Here is a 21613-nt window from a genome sequence, read left to right as displayed (position 1 = left end):
AGGGCGAACCTGAGTCCCACCTGCGGTGGGCGCGGCTGGTGTGGGAAGTCGGGGCACAGCAGGCACGGGCCCGCCCCCGGCGCCGCGGGAGTTCCAGGGCCATGCGGGTGGCGATGCTAGAGGAGTGGGGAAGGGCAAGGTTTGGAGCAGCTCAAGCGCACTCAGGCTGATGCCCCGGAGCTGGGAACCTTTTGTAACCCTTTTTCTTTTTCTTTCTTTTTTTTTTTTTTTGAGATGGCGTGTAGCTTTGTCACCTAGGTTGGAGTGCAATGGCGCAATCTCGGCTCACTGCAACCTCCACCTCCACCTCCAGGGTTCAAGCGATTCTCCTGCCTAAACCTCCCGAGTAGCTGGGATTACAGGCGCCCACCACCACGCCCAGCTAATTTTTTTATTTTTAGTAGAGACAGGGTTTCACCATGTTGGCCAGGCTGATCTCGATCACCTGACCTCGTGATCCACCCGCCTCGGCCTCCCAAAGTGCTGGGATTACAGGCTTGAGCCACCACACCTGGCCGGGAACCCATTTCTTTATAAGCCTCTGCCTATGGCGCAGCAGGGCGGGTGCAGGGGCTTTCGTGGCCTGAAGCTGTGGTAAAGCTGCTCTGACTTACCTGCAGCAGAGGGGAGCAGTAGGGCCCAGAAAAACCTTTCCTCAACTCTTCAACTGCCTCACGACATGGTCCCACTCTACCTCCTAGGGTCCCCTATCTCCTTTCCCTCACCCCTAATTACTGCCCTTTTACATTCTAACTTATCCCCTCACCTCTGCCACTTACCTGTCCCATCTACCACTTTTCTAGTGTCTCCTTTGGCCCCAGCACCTCCCTCCTCTCAAACTCCAGTATCCAGCACACCCGTGGGTGCCCAGCACTGCCTTTGAGGAGGCTCCTACCTAAACCAGGTGTCCTATGGGCCATCTCGTATCAGCTAGGCTGTGGACACCAAGAATCCAGAATCTGGGTTCACTTAGTGTACTGCAACCCTTTTCTGCTCCCTGATAGGTGTTCCACATAAGCCAGGGTGGTGAAGCTGAGGCAGGATGTGAGGAAACCAGGCACAGAGCAGCCAGCCAGATACTCTGGCAACCAACACTCAACGGCATGCTGTGCAGGTAGGTGTGTGTGTGTACATGTGTGCACGTGCATGCGTGTGATCTCATCTGTGGCAGAGGTCCTCAGGAGGTAGGCCAGCGCCCTGTAAACGAGGGATGTTCCAACACAGGCTTCTGACTAAGCATCATTCAGGATGCAGGGAGAAGGTGGCCTCTGGGCTCCAGCAGCCGGCCTCCCAGGGTGGAGGTCCTGGGCTCCTCCACCGGCCAGGGTGGAGGACAGGGAAGAACAAGGGGCTGAGGAAAGGAGGCCAGAGCTTCATGTTTGCCCAGGTGAGGGCTTACTGTTCTGCAGCAACGTCCCACAGCTGGCTCAAGTTCTGGCCAGGAGAGTAAGGGGTCACAGGGAAATACAATGCTGGGCCCCTCTTGGAGGGAGAATGGGAGTGGAATGTGCGGGCTCAGGTCCAAATACCAACTCAAGTCTCCTGATGGCTGGGGACACCCTGGAGGGCCAGATGGCTCTGCCTTTCTGAGCTGCCAGGTATTGGGGAAAACCACCCTGCTCTGGCAGCCAGGGGAGTGCAGCTGGTGTGAGAGGGGAAGTGCAGGTAGAGGTGAAGGCCCACAGTTGGCTGACGGGCACTGAATACCACATCACCTCTCACCTCGACCCCAGAGTACCCTGTGTATGCTCCACCACAGGGAGCTAATCCCTGCAGTAATTTCAAATGGCTTCTAAGAGAGGGCCAGCCCTTCCCAGATTCCTAGATGGGGTAGGCTGCCCTCCTACCTCTCACAGCACCAAGATGACAAAGACCCAAGACCTGTCCCTGCCACTGGAGGGGCTGTGGAGGCAGGAGTTCCAAGGAAGTGAGGCAACAGTCAGGGAAATAAATTAATAAATACAGGCCCCCCACGAGGAGTGGCTGGGAAGGCTGCTTTGCCTCTGAACACTGCTCCCTGCTTTCCACTCCAAGCAGCCCCGCAGGTTTTGGTGAGGGGCAGAGGGGCTGCAGTTTGGAATCGCTGGGGCATTCATTCACTTGGGACAGGCTTCCAGAACTCAGAGTTTGCGTTCCATACGCCGTTCCACGGCTCGAAGCAACAGTTCTGAGTATTGCTCCAGCAGGGCCTGTGTCTGCTCGGCTCCCACAGCCCCAGGGCTGCTGCCTGGGCTGGACAGCACTGCCCCAGCCACAGCTTCCAGCTCCTGTAGCACTGAAGAGAAGGTGTCTCTGAGGAGCTGGGCAATCCGACTTTGCTCTGCTGAGGGCATCTTGCAGCCAGCCACCTGAAACAGCACCCCCAGAAGTGAGGTGGAGGAGCCTGTCAACAGACATATAAAAGGGAGGGGCCCCACCTGGGTCCAGCCTGCCTCAGAAGGGACTAGCTGGGAACTCTACCTGCCAAGATCAGCATGTATGGCCAGGGAACATGGGATGCAGGCAGACTCTGGGGGTGACGCCCAAGGAGGAACCCATTGGATTGCAGAACCGTCTACATCTTATAAGCAACTCCTTATGACAACTCCGGCAGAATCTGCTTTCTCTTTCAAAGTTTGGGCCTTCTTGGACTGTTCCCTATGTCTAAGGGGGCCAAATAATTCATGGATATGAAAAAAGATGCCATTAATAATTACACTGGGACAACGACATAAACTGGGATTGTCCTGAGCCAACTGGGAGGTGTGGTCTCTTCAGGCCTCACCTCCTGAGGGAAGTCTCCAGCTCTTAACCAGAAATGACCGCAGGTGCCCGGTACAAGAGGCTAGCCTGGCCTCTAACCCCCTCACCTGTGCTGCCCAAGATGTTCTTGAGTGTGCCATCCTGTCAGCACAAGAGCCTTAGCATACTGTTCTGGACATGGTTATCCGAAACACCCAGCACTACTGACGTGCCCGCCCTCCTGCCGGGGGGCACCTAACACCCACCGAGTGGTAGAGCCGCACTGCCTGGCACACGCTGCCGCGGAGCTCTGCCGCCAGCTGCTCACACTGCTCCAGGCTCACCGCTGGCTCTGAAAGAGACGGATACAGCTCAGTGAGGCCCAGCATGTAGCCCTTTCAGGCCTCCGCACCCAAGACACTCAGAGCGGGAGAGACCTAGCCCTCAGCATTGCACCCCCCACTTGCCCTCAGTCCCTTCCTCTTGGCTTCTCTTCCAACGGCCTCCCCAACACCACACAAACAAGGTCCAGAGGAGACGGCCAGCCCCAAGTTCAGAAGCCACTGAATGGGCAAGTGAGTCACAAGGAAATCATGAAGGTTAGCAGGAGGGTCTCACCATCAGGGGTGTGACTTACGGACCTGCGACAGGAGCAGACAGGACAAGAAACACCAGAAGCTGTACCCACAGAAATGGGATGGAGCCAGACAGCGGCCAACAGAGAGGGGAGAGTAAGGATGGGGCAGGAGATGAGAGCTGGGGAGCTGTGCACACCTGAGTCCTGGCTCAGGGCTGCCCCTGGCTTGGTGCATTCCATGGGGTTGGGAGTCTTCTCAGGGGGTGGGGGCTGCAAGTTTTCAGGGCCTTGGAAGAGGCTGCTGACTGGCAGTTGCTGGGCACAGGGGCTGCTGGGCCCAGGATGAGCCTGGCACTCTGTCCTAGGCTTGAGAGTGGTGCCCTCCCCCAAACAGGCCCATCTCTCAGTTGTACTGTGAGCTTTTCCTAGGCCCACCGGGAAGCCAGGCTTTTCTGCCTCACCAGGGGCCCGGCCTTTGGTGACAGGAGAGAATGCAGCCAGGGTAGGACGGTCAGGCAGTGGTTTGGGGATGTCCAGGACCAGGTGAGCCCGGCTGGGCAGGGCCAGCTTGCTGAGTGGTGAGACTCGGATGGGGGCATGAGCTTGAGGTTCAGCCACCAGGCCCAGGTTCTCCCCAACAGAGATACTGCGGGATATGTTGGCCATGGAACTGGTGGTGGGGTTCTGATAGGAGTGAGGCCGAGACGGACGGCCATCAGCTGGGGGCAGGGAGCCCAGACCATCCTGAGCTTCGATCTCCCGAGACAGCAGTGCGCCTGGTGAAGGGGCCTGCAGACTGGCCTCATGTCTTTCTGCAAAGGAGACAGAGGTATACACAGGTCAGGTGTTGAGGAAGGCATCCCAGGTGCCAACACCCAATCCCGAAGAGCTGCTGTTCCCCTCCACATGCCCATTAAGGGACACCTAGTGGCCAGCACAGTGGCACATCAGGGCCACACCAGGCCCTCCCTCCTCCAGCATGTACATGTGTTCCATACACCCTGCACCCTGGCACTGAACCCATCAGGCTCCTCACCCTGTGGCACCAGACTGTGCACAGACTGGGCCTTCTGGAGTCCAGAAAAGGGGCTGGCTGTGGCCACTCTCTTGGGAGCCCAGCTGCTGTCAGGGTTGAGACGGCATCGTGGCAACAGCACAGAGGCTGCCTGCTGGGGGCTGGGGTTGCCAGAGGACGGTTCCACCTCCGGGGGTGCTCCAGGGGGATTGGCACCATTGCCTCTCGGCTGCTCACCAGATGCCTGTGGCACCTGGGCTGGTCTCGACATCAGTGCCAGGCTTGAGGAGGACGGGGATGGTTCCCTACAGGGAGGAAATGTGGGAGAAGGCCCAGAGAAGGCTCAATGCTCCTCCCTGCCAAAATGGCGAGAAACTCATAGCACCAGGGCACTAGGAGAGAACCAGCACAAAGCCAGATAGGGCTGGGGAAAGGCCAGTTAGCCCAAAACCGGGAGTGCAAAACACCCCACGCATGGAGAGACAGAACACTGGAGAGGAGAGGGCAGCAGCCCTGGGAGGCCAGGAGAGCCAGAGCTGCTGCTGGGGGGTAGGGAGCCTCTGTACCTGAGTGGGCGGGTCTGTACTTGCAACAGGAATCGTAAAGAGATACTCCGAGACTCTGACCTCTCTGGGACCTGCACTGGGGCCCCTACCAAGGTCAGAGAAATCATGAATTGGGGCAAAAACCAAGCCCTTGCCCCAGATTTTGCCTCCTTGAGACCCCCAGCCACAGCCTATACCCTGGGACCCTCCTCTCAGGTAGGCAAGGAGGGGAGAAGGGCAAATTGCAGGCACTAAATGCTGGCCCTCTGACCACACCTGGAGCAGCTCCACTGGCCAGAGTCTCAAAGTGCTGTTTTAGAAACTGCTCCTGATCTGGAGTCTGGGGGCTGCCCTCCTGTAGCCCATAGGGGCCCATGCCTCCCTCCTCTTCTTCCTCTTCTTCATCACCCTCAGCTGGCTCTTCAAGGTCTGAGGAGATGCCATCCACACTGAGGGGCTCCATGCTCTCAGAGTCTGGGTGTGGGGAGGGGAGAGAGACATCGCACTGCACCCATCTGTTGCCAGAGCCTCCCCACCCACCTCCAGGCCCCACCCCCCATGGCCCCTCCCTCCAGGCTACAGCCTCACCTTCAGTGGGGTGCTCCGGGCTGGAAAGGCAGCTGCTGCTGTAATCCACAGAGCAGGCACTGTCAGGGCTGTGCTTTTCTGAGCTCCTGCTGCCTGGGTACACTCTTCCCAGAGTTCCCCGGGCTGGAGCCTGCACTTGGAACTCACTGTCAGGATTCCAGCAGGGAGAAGAAAAGGCAGTGAGCAGGGGTAGGCAGCAGCCCCGCTGGACTCCTGCCTGTGATCAGGGTGAGGGATGAGGCAGTGGTGAGCTGGAAGGAAAGCCCTGAGTATCCTGGGGGCCAACCCTCCCTCGACTAAAGAACACTCATAGGGAGGGGAAGACGGGGGCACGAGGTCTGGCTAGGGCAGGATCCTTGCCTGGTATCCATGGTGGGGTTGTCACTTGGCTCCGGGTAGACAATACCATCTTCAATGGGTGCAGGTTCCAGATCTTGGGCAAAGACCCCTTCCTCTTGTGACAATAATCGGATAATATGGGGATAGGAACAAGGTTGGGAAGCCTGAGGCCGAGGGGGCTTTTCATTCTGGGAACACACAAAGGGATGTTAACAGAGCAGAGGTGACAGATGAGGCAGTGGTAGCTGGGGGGTAAGCCCTGAGTATCCTGGGGGCCAACCCTCCCCTTGGAGAAGAGGTGGAGGTGAGTAAGGATGCGGTGTGCACTCATTCAAGGGGAAGCTGAAGGACAGACATCGAGAAGCCAGGCTGGGCTCCAGTTGCTGATGTGAGCTTCTGGATGAACTGTATTAGCACTCTGGGCTGCCAACCTCCAGCTACCACTTAATACCAAGATTCCTCCAAGAAACCCAGCCCAGGGCAAAGGCCACTTTTGCCTCTCTACCCCAACCCCTCCCCTGCCTATCCTGATGACCACACCATACAGCCCAGCCACCCCCATCCTGGCTTTGCAGTTCAGGTTACCCATGTGCCACAGGGGCAGAGCAAGCATAGCTGGACCAGTGCTCAGGTCCCAGCTGGTGGCAAAGGCTGCCTAAGGCCCCTTGGAACTCTCTAGAGAGCTGGGAGAAAGCAGGCTCACCTGGCTAGTGAGTGAAGTCTCAAGGGCCTGCTGCCCATGCTTCCTGGGACCAGATGGGATGATGGCCAGCGAGTCCTGGCTAGGGTCCTGCAGGCTTGGGGCCAGTGTTTCCAGCTGCCGCAGATCCAGCATGGATCTAACGCTCAGTTCCACACCTGGCTGAACCCAGCGCCCTCTTCTTCTGGGTCCCGGGTTGGCTGCAGGAGCTGGGTCCAGGAACCCCATGGACTCCTGTGCCTGGTGGGAGGTAGGGGGTGGGGGAGGAGTAACAACAACCACACAGTCAGATCAACAAATATCCACATATCCCTTACTATGTGCCTGGCACACTACACATGCTAGCTTACTTCATCCTCACAGCAACCTTTTGAAATGGGCACTAGTATCATCCTTGTTTTACAGATAAGGAGACTGAAGCACAGGGGGCTTAAGTGACCAGTCTGCGTCCCACAGACAGTAAGTGGCCTGCAGGTTAGTCTGGCTCCAGAGTTCACGCTCTTAGCTGCATTCCGCATCCTCTGGCACAGGAACCCCTAGTCTCAGCCTTCACCTGGTATCGTGGATGCCTCAGAGCTGGGGGTCTCTAAAAGTCTCCCACTCTGAGGACAGCCCCAGCAGCAACCACTTACTACCAAGAGTCCCCCAAGAAACCCAGCCCAGGGCAAAGGCCAATTCTGCCTGTCTACCCCAACCACTCCTTTTGCCTCTCTACCCCAATCACTCCAATAGCTGGGGGCCCCAAAGTCCCTTCACAGCACCAAGGACAAACCTATAGCCCGGGCCTGAGACCCCTGGCCCAGTCAGGGTGCTCCAGAGACACCACAGCATCATCACTCTGTGAAACTGTTGCTGACAACGGAAGGTACTGGTGCTTGGGAACTTGCTCTGAACACCTTGATCCCCCTTTGGCCACCCCAGGGCAGTCGCTGAGTTATGGGTCCCCTCATGGCCTTTTCTCTCTAACTATTCTGGAAGTTCTCCGCTTACCTCCTAACCGGGGTCTTTAGAACTGTTTCTCCAGATCTCCGCTCTTTGGATCCTTGATTTCCTGCATTTTAGTTCTAACTATCTGGCTTAGGGGTCCTTTGTCCTCTCCACCTTGAGCTCTTCTCTGATGGTATTTACTTCCAGGCACCAGGCAGCTGAACAAGTGCCCCACCTCCCCAGTGCTGACTAACCCTGTGCTCCATCCACCCCAACTGGTCCACAGGAAGGAAATACCTGGGCTTTCTTCACCCCGCACCCAGGACCGGCCCAGCTGCTTCAACTTCCCCAACAAGGCCTTCCTTGGACACAGGAGTGCAGCATGTGGGCAGACCCCATGCCCCAGTACCCTACCAGGCCCAGAGAGCCCTGTTCTCACAGCTCCCTTCGCCTCCTCTAACCTTGGAAGAACATTTTAACAATGACGACTCACCCGACTCATCTCCCAGTGGGACAGGCTTCGGGGCAAGGCTGGGCTGGGGACCGAGGCTAGACAGAAACAGGCAGTCAGAGGAAGTGTCTCCTGCCCCCCCGCCCCCACCCAACCCTGGAGCCCTGGCCCCATCAGCCCATACCCTGTGTGGCCACAATGATGCCTCAGTTTCCTCAGCTCACACTGCTCTCACCCCACAGTCTCAGAAAAACCATATCTAGCCATCATACCAACTAGGGCCTGTCTGCCCCCACACCCAACTGCCACAGACCCAGTGCCTTCTTGGTACTCTTGGCAAGGACGGGCAGTGCTGGAAGTTCTTCTTCAGTCCCCTCATCTTCTCCCTCCTTGTCACTGTCTGATGAGAGAGCCGGTCCAGGAGACAGCATTGATGGGGCCTGGTGCCTGAGTCCGAGACAAGGAAGGGCATGGGGAGAGGAGACTCAATAGGGGGAGAGGAGGCTCAATGGGGGAAGAAGGAAGAGGAGACTCAATGAGGGGAAGATGAGACTCAATAGGGGGAGAGGAGACTCAACAGGGGGAAGAGGCTGACATCATGGATCCTTGTGTGAGAGGTAAGGTCTTGGGAGACAGAGTTGCTGAATGGCAGGCCCAAAGCATGGAGGAAGTGCAGTGAGGTCGCAGCAAGCCATCTGCACACCCACCCATCACTTGCCCACATTCTGTTCTCACCGGTTGGGTCCAGAAGCCCTTTGGGGAGAGGATGGTCCTTGCTGCTTGCCGCCCCGCTGACGCTGGCGCAACTCGGCCAGACGCTGCCTCATGCTGATGGTCATCTCAGAGCTCAGGCACCACACAAATATGCAGCTGGGGTAAAGCCACACAGTTGGCTGAAGGAGGGGCAGGTAGAATGGCTAGCGCCATTCGTTCCCCTTATCCATGGATGGCAAGGAGACCAGAGCCACCCTCCACTTCAGGTCAAGCACAGCCAAGAGCTATCCCTGTTAACCCCACTTCCCAGAGACATCACTGAAATGGAGAGAGGGGAGGGCAGGGTGCTGTGGCAGAGTAAGAATCTGCCTCTCAGGGAAGCTGGCTTCTGCTCACCTGTCCCCAGACACAGAGATGAGATGTTTACAATCATTACTAAATTTCATGCCAGTGACAATCTCTGTGAAGAACAAAGAATACGGTCTATAAGCCACCTTAAATTCCCAACCAAGTCCTCTCCATCCCAACAGTGGACACGGGGGTTGGCTGCAGGGTAGGGATAGGTAGCTCTGCGGGTCCCAAGAAACTAATAGAAGAGTGAAGTTCCAGGGGTGGAACTCACTCAGGTTTACGCAGGTATCAGCTTCTACTCGGGGATTCAGGCTACACTCACCTGAGTGGCCAAACATGGTGGCCACGCACTCGCCTGAGGAGAAGTCAAAAATGGAGAGATTCTTGTCAGAACAGCTGGTGGCAATGTAGATCCCTGAGGGGTCTGTCTGCACCTGAGGAGTAGCAGGGTGTGCAGCTGGAGGACATGGGAAGTACCAGTCCCTCCCACCCAGCACCACCCTGTCCCCGAGCCCCTGTCCAGTACCCCCTCTGGGTCCTTACCTTAATGAGTGTGCCGTCCTCACCCTGTGACCCTTTAAACAGCTTCTTCTGCTTTCCACTGCTGATGTTAAATATCCTGTAAGAAACATAGTCTCTTTCTCATGAGGAGGCAGTGAAGGTGGAACACGCCTGGGGGATGGAAATGCCAGCTTTCACTCCCAGTCTACACTCTCTGGGAGCTACCCCCAGCAGCAAACAGGCTACCACCTCTTGGGTGAAGCAAAGTACTGTAGGCTCAAGGGGGTACAAAGTCCTGTACAGAACGACAGATGTGGGAACTTAGCTGCACAGAGCTGACCCCGTAGGGCGATGAAGGAATGTGGGCAGAGTCTGAGGAGGGGATGCCCACCGAATATTTCGGTCCTGGCAGCTGATAGCCATGTACTTCCAGCTGGGCTCCACATCCATGTCATAGAGGGTCGTCTTCCGCACCACGTGGTGTGTCCGTGTGAACTGCACTCCATCTCCAGACTGCAGGGGTGGAGCATGTGGGCAGGCCCACACCCAAATGCCTCACCAGGCCCCAAGAGCCCTACTTGCGCCTCCCTTCACCTCTTGTAACCTTAGGCAGGGAATGGCAGACCCCGCCCTGCCCCGCCCCTCTCAGGAAAGCCCAGTGCCCTCACCTTCTGCGCAGTGCGGAAGTAGATGCTCTTGTCTGCTCCACAGCTCATCATGCGGACTTGCCCATCACTGGCTATGAAGGAGGGAAGCCCAGCTGTTCCCACTGTTCTCACCACATGGGAGCAGCCTGCCTCCCACCTTCCCTCCATGAGATCCCCCATCAAGCTACTCTACATGCCAGGGAAAACCAACTAAATTAAACCTGGAAACCCAGGTTTTCCTGTCTCCTTATCCTCAGTCCAACCTGGTTGGCTCAAGTCCCAGCACTGAGAGTCTCTGTTCCACCTATCTTCCCAACCAGCTCCAGGCCTCCCAGCTGCTGTCCAACACTCCCCCACAATGGGCAGACCCTTCTCATGGAGGTGGGAGGCAGATGGCAGCAGGGATGAGAGTGGCAGGATGTGTCTCATTCACCCTGCCCGCACCTGCAAACTTGACAGCAGTGATGGAGGATGAGTGTTCGTCCAGCGTCTGCTGTAGGCTGTACTCCCGCCCGGCATCCAGCACATGGATCAGCCGGTCCCGGCTCGCCGATGCTAGCAGTTTCAGACCTGGGGATGAAAGAACTCCATCAGCCCATGAGTGCCCTGAACAGCCCTTATCTGGGCCTGGCAAAGAGCCCCGAGGGAACTGAGCCCCATATCCCCAAGCCATGTGAACCACGGAGCAAGGACAGAGCTGTCTTCCTCTAAACCAGCAAAGACACCAATGATCCAAAGATTACCGACCCCACGTCCAAGAGCCGGGACAGATATAAGTGGCACCGGCAGGACTGGAGGAGCCCTGTGCCATTCCGGGCATTCTCCTAACCTGTGTCTGGCTTAGAATACTCCAGGCACAGAATCTCAGAGTCATGGGCCTCCACCTTCAGCATCTCACTCAGGGACTGAAGTTCGTGCACCCTGCAAAGATGAGGAGAGGTGGGAAGAGGCCATGGCCAGGCCGCAGGAAGGACTCACGCCCCCTCCTTTGCTACATTTTCTCCTCCTTTTTCCTTTTTTTGAACTTTTAGGCTTAGAGAAAAGTTGCTGAAAGAACAGAGAGCGTCTATATTTCCCTTACCCAGCTTTCCCTAATGTGAACATCTTACATAACGATAGTGCAATTATCAAAACTAGGAAATTTATGTTGGTACAATACTATTAATTAGAGACCTTATTCAAATTTCACCAGTTTTCCTACTATGTCCTTTTTCTTGACTCTAGATCCTATCCAGAATCCAAATTGCATTTAGTTACTTCTCCTTAGACTTCTGTGGTCTGTAACAGTTCTCTGGTCTTTCCTTACTTTTCATGATCTTGATGCTTTTGAAGAGTATTGATCAGTTATTCTGTGGTATGTACCTCAATGTGAGTTTGTCGGATGTTTTCTCACGCCTATATTGAGTTTATGCATTTTTGGTAAGAATACCACAGAAACAATGTCACATCCTTCTTAGCACATCCTATTATGGGCTTAATGATGTTGATATGAGGATGTTAACCTTGATCACTTGGTGAAGATGATTTCTGCTAGGTTTACTCATTGTGAAGTTATTATCTTTGCCTTGTAAATAAGTATCTTGTTGCCCAATCTTTTTGAGCCAAACCCTCCCTAAAGTTCTAAATACCCAACTCTGCACCATGAGAGGCAGTCAGTACCCACCCAGGGCCTGGCATTACCTAAGTGTGCCCATACAGTCCCCTGATGCTAGATGCTGTCCATTGGGGCTGACACACACTGAGCGGATGCCCACGTGGGGATCCAACAGGGATGCATCAGCTTTGTCTCCTCCAGGCAGCTCTGTGTCCAGCAGGGCCTGGGTGTTCCCATCCACATAGATGATTTTAATGAGGTCCTAGTGGAACAGGTTAGAAAAGGTGGATGAGGCAGGCCTGACCAGTACAGCTGCAAGGGGCAAGAAAGCTGAGCACAACAAACCCTTGGACCACAGAGCACAGCCAAATGAAGGCTGGAAGGCCGAGGCCTAGGGACCCAGTTCCCAGTAACCAGGTGCAATAGCTGTGGGGATGGGGGCACTGAGGGTGAAGCAGGGCCCCACAGCCTCAGGGCTCACACTGCTGAGGATGTTTCGGTGGAGGGTGGAGCCATGCACCCCGGAGCTCTCTGTGTTCCACAGGCGGTTGGTGTTGTCTGAGGAGCAGGTGATAAAGGAACTGGGGGGCAGGCAGGCCTGGTTACTGTCCTTCACCTCAGGGTAGACCTGAAGGGGCCGAGGGAACACAATCAGACCTCCATTCGGGAGCAGTCCTCTGCCTACCCAAGGAGATGGAAGGGAATGGGACGAAAAAGGGAATGGTGGCCAGGACTTAGCCCAGTGCCTGTCACAGGCCATACATAACTGGTATATACCCTTCAACATGACCAAGGGGAAGCACCCACTACATATCAGGCACTCTTCTATGTCTCCCACTTACACTATTTCATTTTATTCTTAGAACAATTAGGTGAATCAAGTACACCATTTTACAGGTGAGGAAACTGAGGCTTGGTCAAATTCGATAACTTGTCCAAGATGACTGAGGCAAAACTAAGGATGGGGCACACTGGGGAAGCCTGTAACATTCAAACTCAGTCCCCAGGATCTATCCCAGGGAAGTCACTGGAGAAACAGGGAGGCAGCAGGAATCTAAGATTATACTTGGGGATCCCTATTTTCTGTCCTCAAAATGGTATCCCAGCCAACCTGGCCAGTCTCCAGCCAGCCAGCCAGCCCACGTACCTCCACACTCCAGATGCAGGAAGAATGATACAGAGCTGAGTACACCTTGCCCACTTTCTTGGGGTCCCTCACATCCCAAACATAAATGCTATGATCGTTGTACACACAAGACAGCCACTGATTAGTAGGATCAAAGGTCAAGGCAATGGTGTCTGGATACCTGGCATTCGCCACTCCAGAGAAGAGGCGACTGTAGGGAGAGGACAGGGCACACTGGTCAGACTGAAGGGAATGAAAAGAGAAGCCAATCCACAATGGAAGGAGCAGTGTGTGAGGAGCCCTCCCTGGGCCTGCAGGTTTGGAAGTAGTTGCTTGAGAGAAGAAAGGAGCCCCTACTAGCCATCAGCAGGAACCTGACCCAGCACTAGCTGCTGGGTCATGGTGTTTGGATGAACACAGCTTCACAGAACACCAACGTTAGACAAGATACTTCTATGGCTGTGATGGGGCAAAACAAAAACAAGACTACTCTGTGCACAGATAAAAACAAGATCACCATACAAACCACAACGAACCATGACAATGACCAAACACCGCCTTTCCCATCTACATGACTGCTGGCGGCTTCTTGACCAAATACAGCTTTAGCCCCATACCTTTCCTTCACCTCTTAGATAAATTAACAAGATGTTCCACTGTAGAATTGCCCCTAGTTCCGGACGGCATCCAACCAGAATACTTCAATCCCTTGAACGATTCCTAAAATCACCCAACGCAAACCCAAATCCCATATGTCCCTTCTAACACCCACTTACTGAGACTCTCCACAGTTCTCCATGGGGTGGGGTCTCCTTGGTTGCAACAAGTACCAATAAACCCAAATTCTTCTGTCTAAAGAGGTGTTCCCAATAATCTTTGGGGCATCAATACACTCTTCACCTGCTCCCTGAGGCACTGACAAGAAAGACTGGGCAGGGGTAAGGCTACAAATGGAGGAAGGGGGGCCCACGTAGCTCACCTGGCCTCGGTGATGCTAGCAATGTCTGTCCCCAGAGCATGGGGTCGGGGCAAGGTGCTAAGGAAGTGCAGGTTAGAGGGGTTGAAAAGGTGCATGGTGCCATCAGCACAGCCACAGAAGATGTAGTCTTGGCTCACAGAGATGCAGTGGGCCACTGTGGTCTGTGGGCAGAGTGGCTCAGCTCAGCAAGGCCACCTGCCCACTCAGTCTTCTCTCCTCCCCACCCATCAACAGCCACCTGCCAAGAGGAGGGACCTGCCAAGGCAGGGGCAAGGGAAAAGCCGCCCAGCTGCCCTGTTCTGAGCCCCTCAGCCCTGTCCAGCCAGGGATTAGGAATCGAGGATTCTTCTAGGCACCAGAGGATCCAGTAGGAAAAGCCCAGCGAAGAGAAAGAAATAGCATGAGAAAGAGAGGAAGGTGCAGGCACCACTTACTGTGAAGCTGTCTATGTTCTGAGAGGAAGAGGAAAGCAGGGGAAAGAGACAGAAAGAGCAGAGAGGAGGCAGTTATACAGATCACCAAGGGCTGGAAACGGGCCAAGCTCTAGCTCCCCCAAGCTTCGTTCTCCTGGGGTCTCCCGTATGCACAAGGGACCAGTCCCTAGTCTGAAGCCCTGGGCACTAGTTCTCCCCTGAGCTGAGACATGAGCAGACCCTACCCCTGGGGAGGGAGGTACTTACCCTCAGCTCCACCCACTTGTCCAAAAGCCTTCGATCACTGAACTCACACAGCAGCCCTGAGGACGTGATGCAGAAGGTACTGTCCGCCTTCTTTCCTCTGCCACAGGCCACATCAGTGAACAGGTTGTTCCGTAGCTCTCCCAGCAGCCCTGAGCGGCCCAGCAAGGGCACAGTGGCATTCACCTGTGGAGGCACACCACTATTACACCCCCATCCGCCCCAGAGCCTGCCCCTGGAAACTAGGCCCTAGGAGAGTACAGGGGACGCCTCCAGCACCTCCTTGCTCTTTGGGCCTACTCCTCAGCCCAGACAGCATCTGGCTCATCCAAAACTTCTGCATGACTGCTGGGAATGCAGAGAGAGGCCCAAGTGGGGCAGAGTCTCCTGGGGTGGGCTGGGCAGGCCCTGCCAGGGGCCTTGGTGGCTACTCCCAGCTTCAGCACCTCACCTCTGAGGTCTTGCTGTCATCGAGATACCAGAATTTGATGTGCCGGTTGCCTGCAGTGACAAAGTAGCTGCAATCCTCAGAGAAGGACACTGCTGTCACCCGGCTGGACACCTTGTTGGAGGCCACCGCAATGTTTTTCTGGAGGGGATGCCAAAGGAAGAATCAAGGCTCTGTCTCTTGGAGCTAAGAAGACAGTGACTCAGAGAATGGAGGAGAATTAGAATTTGTACTTGAAAAAGTGTTTCTTTCCAGAATTTACTGGCCAGAAAAAGAGGGGTAGGGAAATAATCCCTTTCTAGAGGAGCTGAAAAGATTCGTTTCCTGCAGAAGTCCTTGAAGGCATAAAGCTAGCCCCTTCAACCAATATGCTTGGCCACACAGTTGCTCTTTTCTGCTTCAAATAACTTTCTAGAATGAGAATGGTTCAGTGGGGTGGAATGGAGCAGTGCAGGTCAGCAGTCTCTTGCCTCCCCAGCTGACACTTGACCCCTGTGAGGCTGCCAGGCCACCCCACCCAGCCACTCACCTTCCAGGCCCACACGTTGACGATCATGTCATGCTGGTAGCCCACAGAGACAATGTACTTGGCGCTAGGAGAGAAGGCCACACAAGCCACACCATACTTGTGCTCCTGCAGCTCGGCCACCTGGCTGTGCTCTGCCACGTCCCAAACCCGTACGGCAGGCATGTGCCCACTCTGCAGGGAGGCAAGAACTGGAAGTGAGTTCTTGACTTCTCCACAGGCATACAGCCCCACTTCATCTTCCAGAGCGGGGCCCTCGCCTCCTCAGCTACTAGATACCATCACTTCCCCAGCCAAAAGTCAGGGCAGGGTACAGAGGAAATATGATAAAGATCTGAGGGCGACAGTGATTACCAGGAAGAAAGTGGCCCCGGATTTTAGTCAGCATCTCTAGGTGGCCGTCTGTACTTCAGGTTGTTCAAAGCTCCCTGAATGGTTCCGATGGGCAGCCGGCACTGAGAGCCACTAGCACTCAGGTCTATTTCTGCCCCTAGTAAGACTACGCCGCCGGGACAGCAGCGTTCCTCCTGAGCCCAGCAGGGGGCCCCCGGGGGTAAGGAATAGTTAAGGCAGCGGTTTCCAAAGCACGCTTCCTTCACCAGCAGGATCAGCACTCTCTGGGAACTTGTTACAAATGCACATTTCAGACTCCCATCCCAGACCTACAGAATCAGAAACTCTGAGGACCAGCCTAGTGATGTGTGCTTCCACAAGCCCTCCAAGTGATTCTGATGTCCACTAAAGCTTGAGAACCACTATTCTAAGATACAGCGAAAACCAGGATTTGGTGTCTGTTTCAGAAGCCAAAGTGACAGCAGGCCTAGGACCGCAGCTGTCTGCGGAGGCCGGGACACCTGCCCTCTTTACAGTACTGCCAGCCCTCTTCCTCACTCACCTCTCCAGTGACCAAGTACTTGCCATCAGGGGAGAAGGCAAGGGCAGTGATGGTTTTCCTGCAACAGATGGGGCAGGCTCAGAGGGGCACCGGCAGCCTGGCCTAAGCCTAGCCCCCTCCCAGCCTCTCAAAAGGTGAGACCAGCAGACACCAATGGCACATGTGGCACTTCCCCATCTGGCTTTAGGACCCAACCAGATCCCAGCCCCCAGAGCCATAGAGACTCTAGACAGTGCCCTTCTCATAGCTCCCAGAAGGAAGAGGTATCCTGAGGACCCCAGCCCATTTACCTGGAACTGTTGAGGATGTGGTGCTGTTTGTGTTTCCGGGGATTGAACAACACAACCACACACCTGAGAAGATGAGCAGACAACAGGCTCAGCAGCAAACCACAGCTCCCCCAGGAGCCCTCCAGGCCACCCAGGACTTCCAGTCACCCAGCAGAGGGAGCTGGGTAGAAAGAGCTCAGAAGGGCTCCACTGTTTTTTTCCTTTCCTTTTCTTTTCTTTTTTTTTTTTTTTTGAGACAGGATCTTACTCTGTCATCCCAGCCAGAGTGCAGTGGTGCAAACATGGCTCAGTGCAGCCTCAACTTGCAGGTTCAAGCAATCCTCCCACCTTAGCCTCCCTAGTAGCTGGAACCACAGGCATGTGCCACCATGCAAGCTAATCTTTGTATTTTTTTTTTTTTTTTTTTTTTGTAGACACGGGATCTTGCCACGTTGCCCAGGCTGGTCCCAAACTCTTGAACTCAAGTGATCTGCCTCCCAAAGTGCTGGGATTACAGGCATAAGCCACCGTGCCCAGCCTCCACTGCTTTCTCCTGGCAACCTGTTCTTGCTCCTTTTCCCCACCCAAGAGGAACTATCTCTGTAGCCCCATGAGGGTGAAAGGGTTCCCTGGAAGCCTGTCCCCCCAGCCAGGCCCCTAAATACCAGCTCTATCTCTGGCCATACCCACAAAGGGCAGCAGGGACACAGGCCATCCCGCAGCCCTTGTGCATACCCCAGGAAGGGGTGTAGGAGGGAAGAAGAAATGTGATTTGGGCAAAGCAGGCCTCGGGTGCACAGCCCGTTCACAGGCTTGGGGCCACACATGTATCAAGCATGTGTGCCTTAAGATGTAAGGCCTCTCACGTGTGCACCCACGTGTGTACTTGGCAAGAGCTGGCCCCCCACACCCTCCATGTGTTGAATAAGGAAGGAAGTGGGAGGCGAGGCAGGGGCCACACAGCAGAGAGGCTCAGTAAGATGGGGTGGGGGATAGAGATAGCCTGAGAAGGCCTGGGAAAGCCTTACAGTGCCACAGAGGTCCCAAGCTCCACCCTGAGAATCTCTGGCCCCAAGAAACCTGAGAAGAGCCCCCCGACTGCCAGAAGCAGAATCAGGGACTCTGCCTGCCTCACAGAGAAGGTGGGGGCAACCTCTCCCGCCAGGCAGCAAGGCTGCTGGATGGAATCAGGTCCTGCCTTTCCAGAGGCAGCTCCGGAGACAGAAGCTGGGTAGTAGGAATCGGGGGCAAGAAGCCAAAGGCCAGTAGCCAGGCAGCTTCTCTTTAGGCTTCCTGGCTGTCAGCAGGCCCTGGCCCGTTGCCCCTTCTGCCTCAACTCTTCATTAGCACTGGAAATAGCAGACAAGAGCAAGCCTGGAGACTGCGAATAGGAAAGGCAGGGAGGAGAGAAAGAGGAGACAGCTACTTCCCCCAGACCTAATTTTCCCTCGTGGGACCCCACTGCAGCCCCCATATCTGAACGCCACTACTGGCTGGAAACTTGAAGGGAGGTAGGTGCAAGTTGCTAGTGAGGGCTAAGCATCTTGGGCTCAATAAACCACTTCGATATGCAAATTTGGGGACACTGGGACCTCCGATGTGACTAGATATGCCCAGAACTTCCAGGCTGACCAACAGCTGTGGAATTCCTGAGTCACATCATTTTCTCCTCTAACCCCTCAACTCTTCCTGTTTTTTTTTTTTCCTCCTTCTTTCTCCATTTCCTACTCTTTCCTTGTTCCTGTTTCCTTTCTCTGTTTTTTTGAGACAAGGTCTCACTATGTTGCCCAAGCTGGTCTTGAACTCCTGGGTTCAAGTAATCCTCCTGCCTCATCCTCCCAAGTAGCTGGGATTACAGGCTCATGCCACCCTGGCTCAGCCCTTCCTTCATTGTTTTTTTTTTTTTTTTGAGGCAGGGTCTCGCTCTGTCACCCAGGCTGGACTGCAGTGGCACCATGGCACCATCACAGCTCCCTGCAGCCTCGACCTCCTGGGCTCAAGCAATCCTCCCACCTCAGCCTCCCAAGTAGCTGGGATTACAGGCACATGCCACCATACCCAGTTAATTTTTGTATTTTTTGTAGAGATGGGGTTTTGCCATGTTGCCCAGGCTGGTCTTGAACTCCTTTCTCTTTTTATACCACCTTCTAGTCTCCTGCTTCCCCTTCTAGAATGTCACAGTCAGGAGGGTTTTAAAAAGTATGACAGGCCGGGCACAGTGGCTCATGCCTATCATCCCAGCACTTTGGGAGGCTGAGACAGGCAGATCACCTGAGGTCAGGAGTTCGAGATCAGGCTGGCCAACATGGTAAAACCCCATCTCTACTAAAAATACAAAAATAAGCCAGGTGTTGTGGTGGGTACCTGTAATCCCAGCTACTTGGGAGGCTGAGGCAGGAGAATTGCTTGAACCCAGGAGGTGAAGGTTGCAATGAGTTGAGATCATGCCATTGCACTCCAGCCTGGGCGACAAGAACTAGACTCTGTCTCAAAAAAAAAAAAAGTATGACAAAAGCAAGATGGCTCTGGAAACTCTGCACCCCATCGCTCTTGAGCAGGCAAACGAAAATTATAACAGAGCCGGGAGTGGTGGCTCACGCCTGTAATCCCAGCACTTTGGGAGGCTGAGGCTGGCAGATCATGAGGTCAGGAGATTGAGACCATCCTGGCCAACATGGTGAAACCCCATCTCTACTAAAAATACAAAAATTAGCCAGGCGTGGTGGCGGGCACCTGTAGTCCCAGCTACTTGGGAGGCTGAGGCAGGAGAATTGCTTAAGCCAGGGGGGTCAAGGCTGCAGTGAGCCATAATCACCCCACTGTACTCCAGCCCACATGACAGAGTGAGACCCTGTCTTCAAACAAACAAACAAACTGCTATGCAGACCAAACAAAACAGCAGCTGAGCACCACATTCAGTCTGAGGCCCACTGGTTTTCAACCTTGTTCTAAGTGATCGCTTCTTTCACAGGCCTACTTAGCACAGTGTAGCTAACCTCTAGTGTTCCTGGGAACCTAACCACCCTCTAATAGAACCTTTGGAAAAATGCATTATTCTCATCCTTCTGGGTACAAATGTGTGCCCTGCGTTATCCCAGCCAGCATGGGTATGTATAGGACTTTCCTGAGCTGGGGAGTGTCTGTGATTAAAATCATAGATTCAATTTAGGAGCAAGCTGGAATCTTTAAGACCTGCTGGTAGAAAAGGAAGGCCACCGGGCTTCTGTGAGTCTGCTGCTCTGTTGATCGCATATGAGCAGCGTTTTTGTTCCCTTGGTATCTTCTGTTATCTACTTCTGAGCACTGATTCTCTCACTTGGTTCAAGCATCAGTGCACTGTCGCCTTCACCCTAAATAATTTTATTTCCTTCTATAACTGCAGACTGTGCTTCTCCCACAAATATTTCTTGCATCCCCCCTGTATGCCAGGCACTGGATACAAAGATTTTTTAAATAACCAGTAGATAGCATTTTGGACAGCTTTCTAGGTGCCAAGGTGATTCTAAATGCTTCACATATATTAACTCTGCAGCTCCTGAGGCCTGTGGATACTATTATCAGCCCTAGGGTAGCCCCAAGACACTGTTATTACAGATGAGGAAACGAGGCACAGAGAGGTGAAGTAATTTGCCCAAGGTCACAGAACTAGTAAGTGATGGAGCCAGGAAGGTCCCAGGCAGTCTGGGTCCAAGGCCCACATTGTCCGCCACCATCTTGTGTGACCATGATGAAGACACGGTTCCTGTGGTTAGAGAATATATAATCTAATGAAAGAGACCAGCCCATCCCTCTGATTTTAATACCCTGTGTGAAGTGGTGCCATAGGCAGCACAGGCAAGGGAACTCAGGATGGGGAGCAGTTGAGGAAACCAGAGTAACCACAGCTCAAATTTGCTGAAAGTTAACAAAGTCTCAATGCCTTATGGATAAAAGCATTTTCTCAGGTAATCACTCAACAACCCGATCTTACAGGTGAAAAAAACTGGAGCTTAAAGTTAAGTAATGTCTAACTTAATCAAAGTTGGCCCAGATATTTTGAAGAATGACTAGGGTTTGGGCTGGCTTTCTAGGCTCAGTCTAGACCATAGAGGAAGGGTTCACCAGGGCCATAGCCCAGCATGGGCAAAAGCAGGGAGCTTGGGTGAGTTTTAAAATCTGTCTTCAGATAAGCATGTTTCAGTTCTGTTTCCTCGACCTGTGATGCACCACCTAAACATCTATTGGTAACTTTTTGGAATAAAAGGAACTAATACTACTTTAAATGTATTTGATTTGCTTTGTTGCTTGCTAACCAACAGGAACATAAACCTGTCTGTACAATTTCCCCACTCTGGTATTCAGTCTAGACAGTGATCCTCAAACTGCACCATGCATTGCAATCACCTGGGGAGCTTCCAAGTGCAGATCACCAGGCTCAGCCCCAGGGATTCTTATTCAGTGGCTCTGGGGAGGGGCCTAGGAGTCTAAACTTTAGCAAGCCCCTTATTTCATTCCAACACAGGAACAGGCTTTGAGGATCAGTGGTCTCTAGGTCCTTCGGAATCACCGTTTTCCTTTAGCAGGCAGACTAAATGACATGTTGGGAGTTAGATCCGCTGGGATTTTTGGGTAGCTAGGTATTTGCCACCTGAGTCCTTCATGACACAAGAATCAAGCCGACCTATTCAGCCTTAGGAGGAGGGAGAGACTCTGACACATGCTACACCACAGATGGACCTTGAGGACGTTGTGCTGAGTGAAAGAAGCCGGGCACAAAAGGACACTTCTCTGAAGTACCTAGAGTAGTCAAATTCATAGAGACAAAAAGTAGAATGGTGGTCGCCAGGGGCTAGAGAGAGGAGGGGAGAATTAGTGCTTAATGGGTTCAGAGTTTCAGTTGGATGGTGGTGGTTGTACAACAATGTGACTTATTTAATGCCACTGTGCAGTACACTTAAAATGCTTAAAGTAGCAAAATAATCCTAACTTTGTAGTGGGAGGTGGTAAGCAGACCAACCTCTCCCAGCTTTGATCATTCCTTGCT

The 21613-nt window shown here is 53.9% G+C and overlaps 1 protein-coding gene across 1 annotated transcript; it reads right to left on the bottom strand.

Annotated features, from left to right (window-relative positions):
• Window positions 1–1987: 1987 nt before the first annotated feature.
• Window positions 1988–16740, bottom strand: LOC129135373 (mitogen-activated protein kinase-binding protein 1-like). The gene is made up of 28 exons (XM_054687000.2): window positions 16612–16740; window positions 16322–16379; window positions 15430–15600; window positions 14904–15041; window positions 14456–14638; window positions 13776–13936; window positions 12818–13007; window positions 12152–12298; window positions 11757–11932; window positions 10906–10997; window positions 10521–10646; window positions 10098–10168; window positions 9821–9942; window positions 9472–9547; window positions 9251–9362; window positions 8974–9037; window positions 8599–8733; window positions 8177–8310; window positions 7906–7961; window positions 6489–6725; window positions 5807–5973; window positions 5447–5592; window positions 5135–5332; window positions 4880–4964; window positions 4335–4618; window positions 3496–4110; window positions 2988–3073; window positions 1988–2348 (listed from the first exon to the last, which is right to left on the bottom strand). Exons 3-28 carry the CDS (start codon window positions 15589–15591, stop codon window positions 2121–2123), a joined length of 4191 nt encoding a protein of 1396 aa, XP_054542975.1. The 5' UTR covers window positions 15592–15600; window positions 16322–16379; window positions 16612–16740; the 3' UTR covers window positions 1988–2120.
• Window positions 16741–21613: the final 4873 nt, after the last annotated feature.

This window comes from Pan troglodytes, chromosome 5 (assembly GCF_028858775.2).
Source record: "Pan troglodytes isolate AG18354 chromosome 5, NHGRI_mPanTro3-v2.0_pri, whole genome shotgun sequence".
NCBI lineage: Eukaryota > Metazoa > Chordata > Mammalia > Primates > Hominidae > Pan > Pan troglodytes.
Note: the sequence above shows the minus strand (reverse complement) of the source record. Positions and strands in the feature narration are given on the sequence as shown.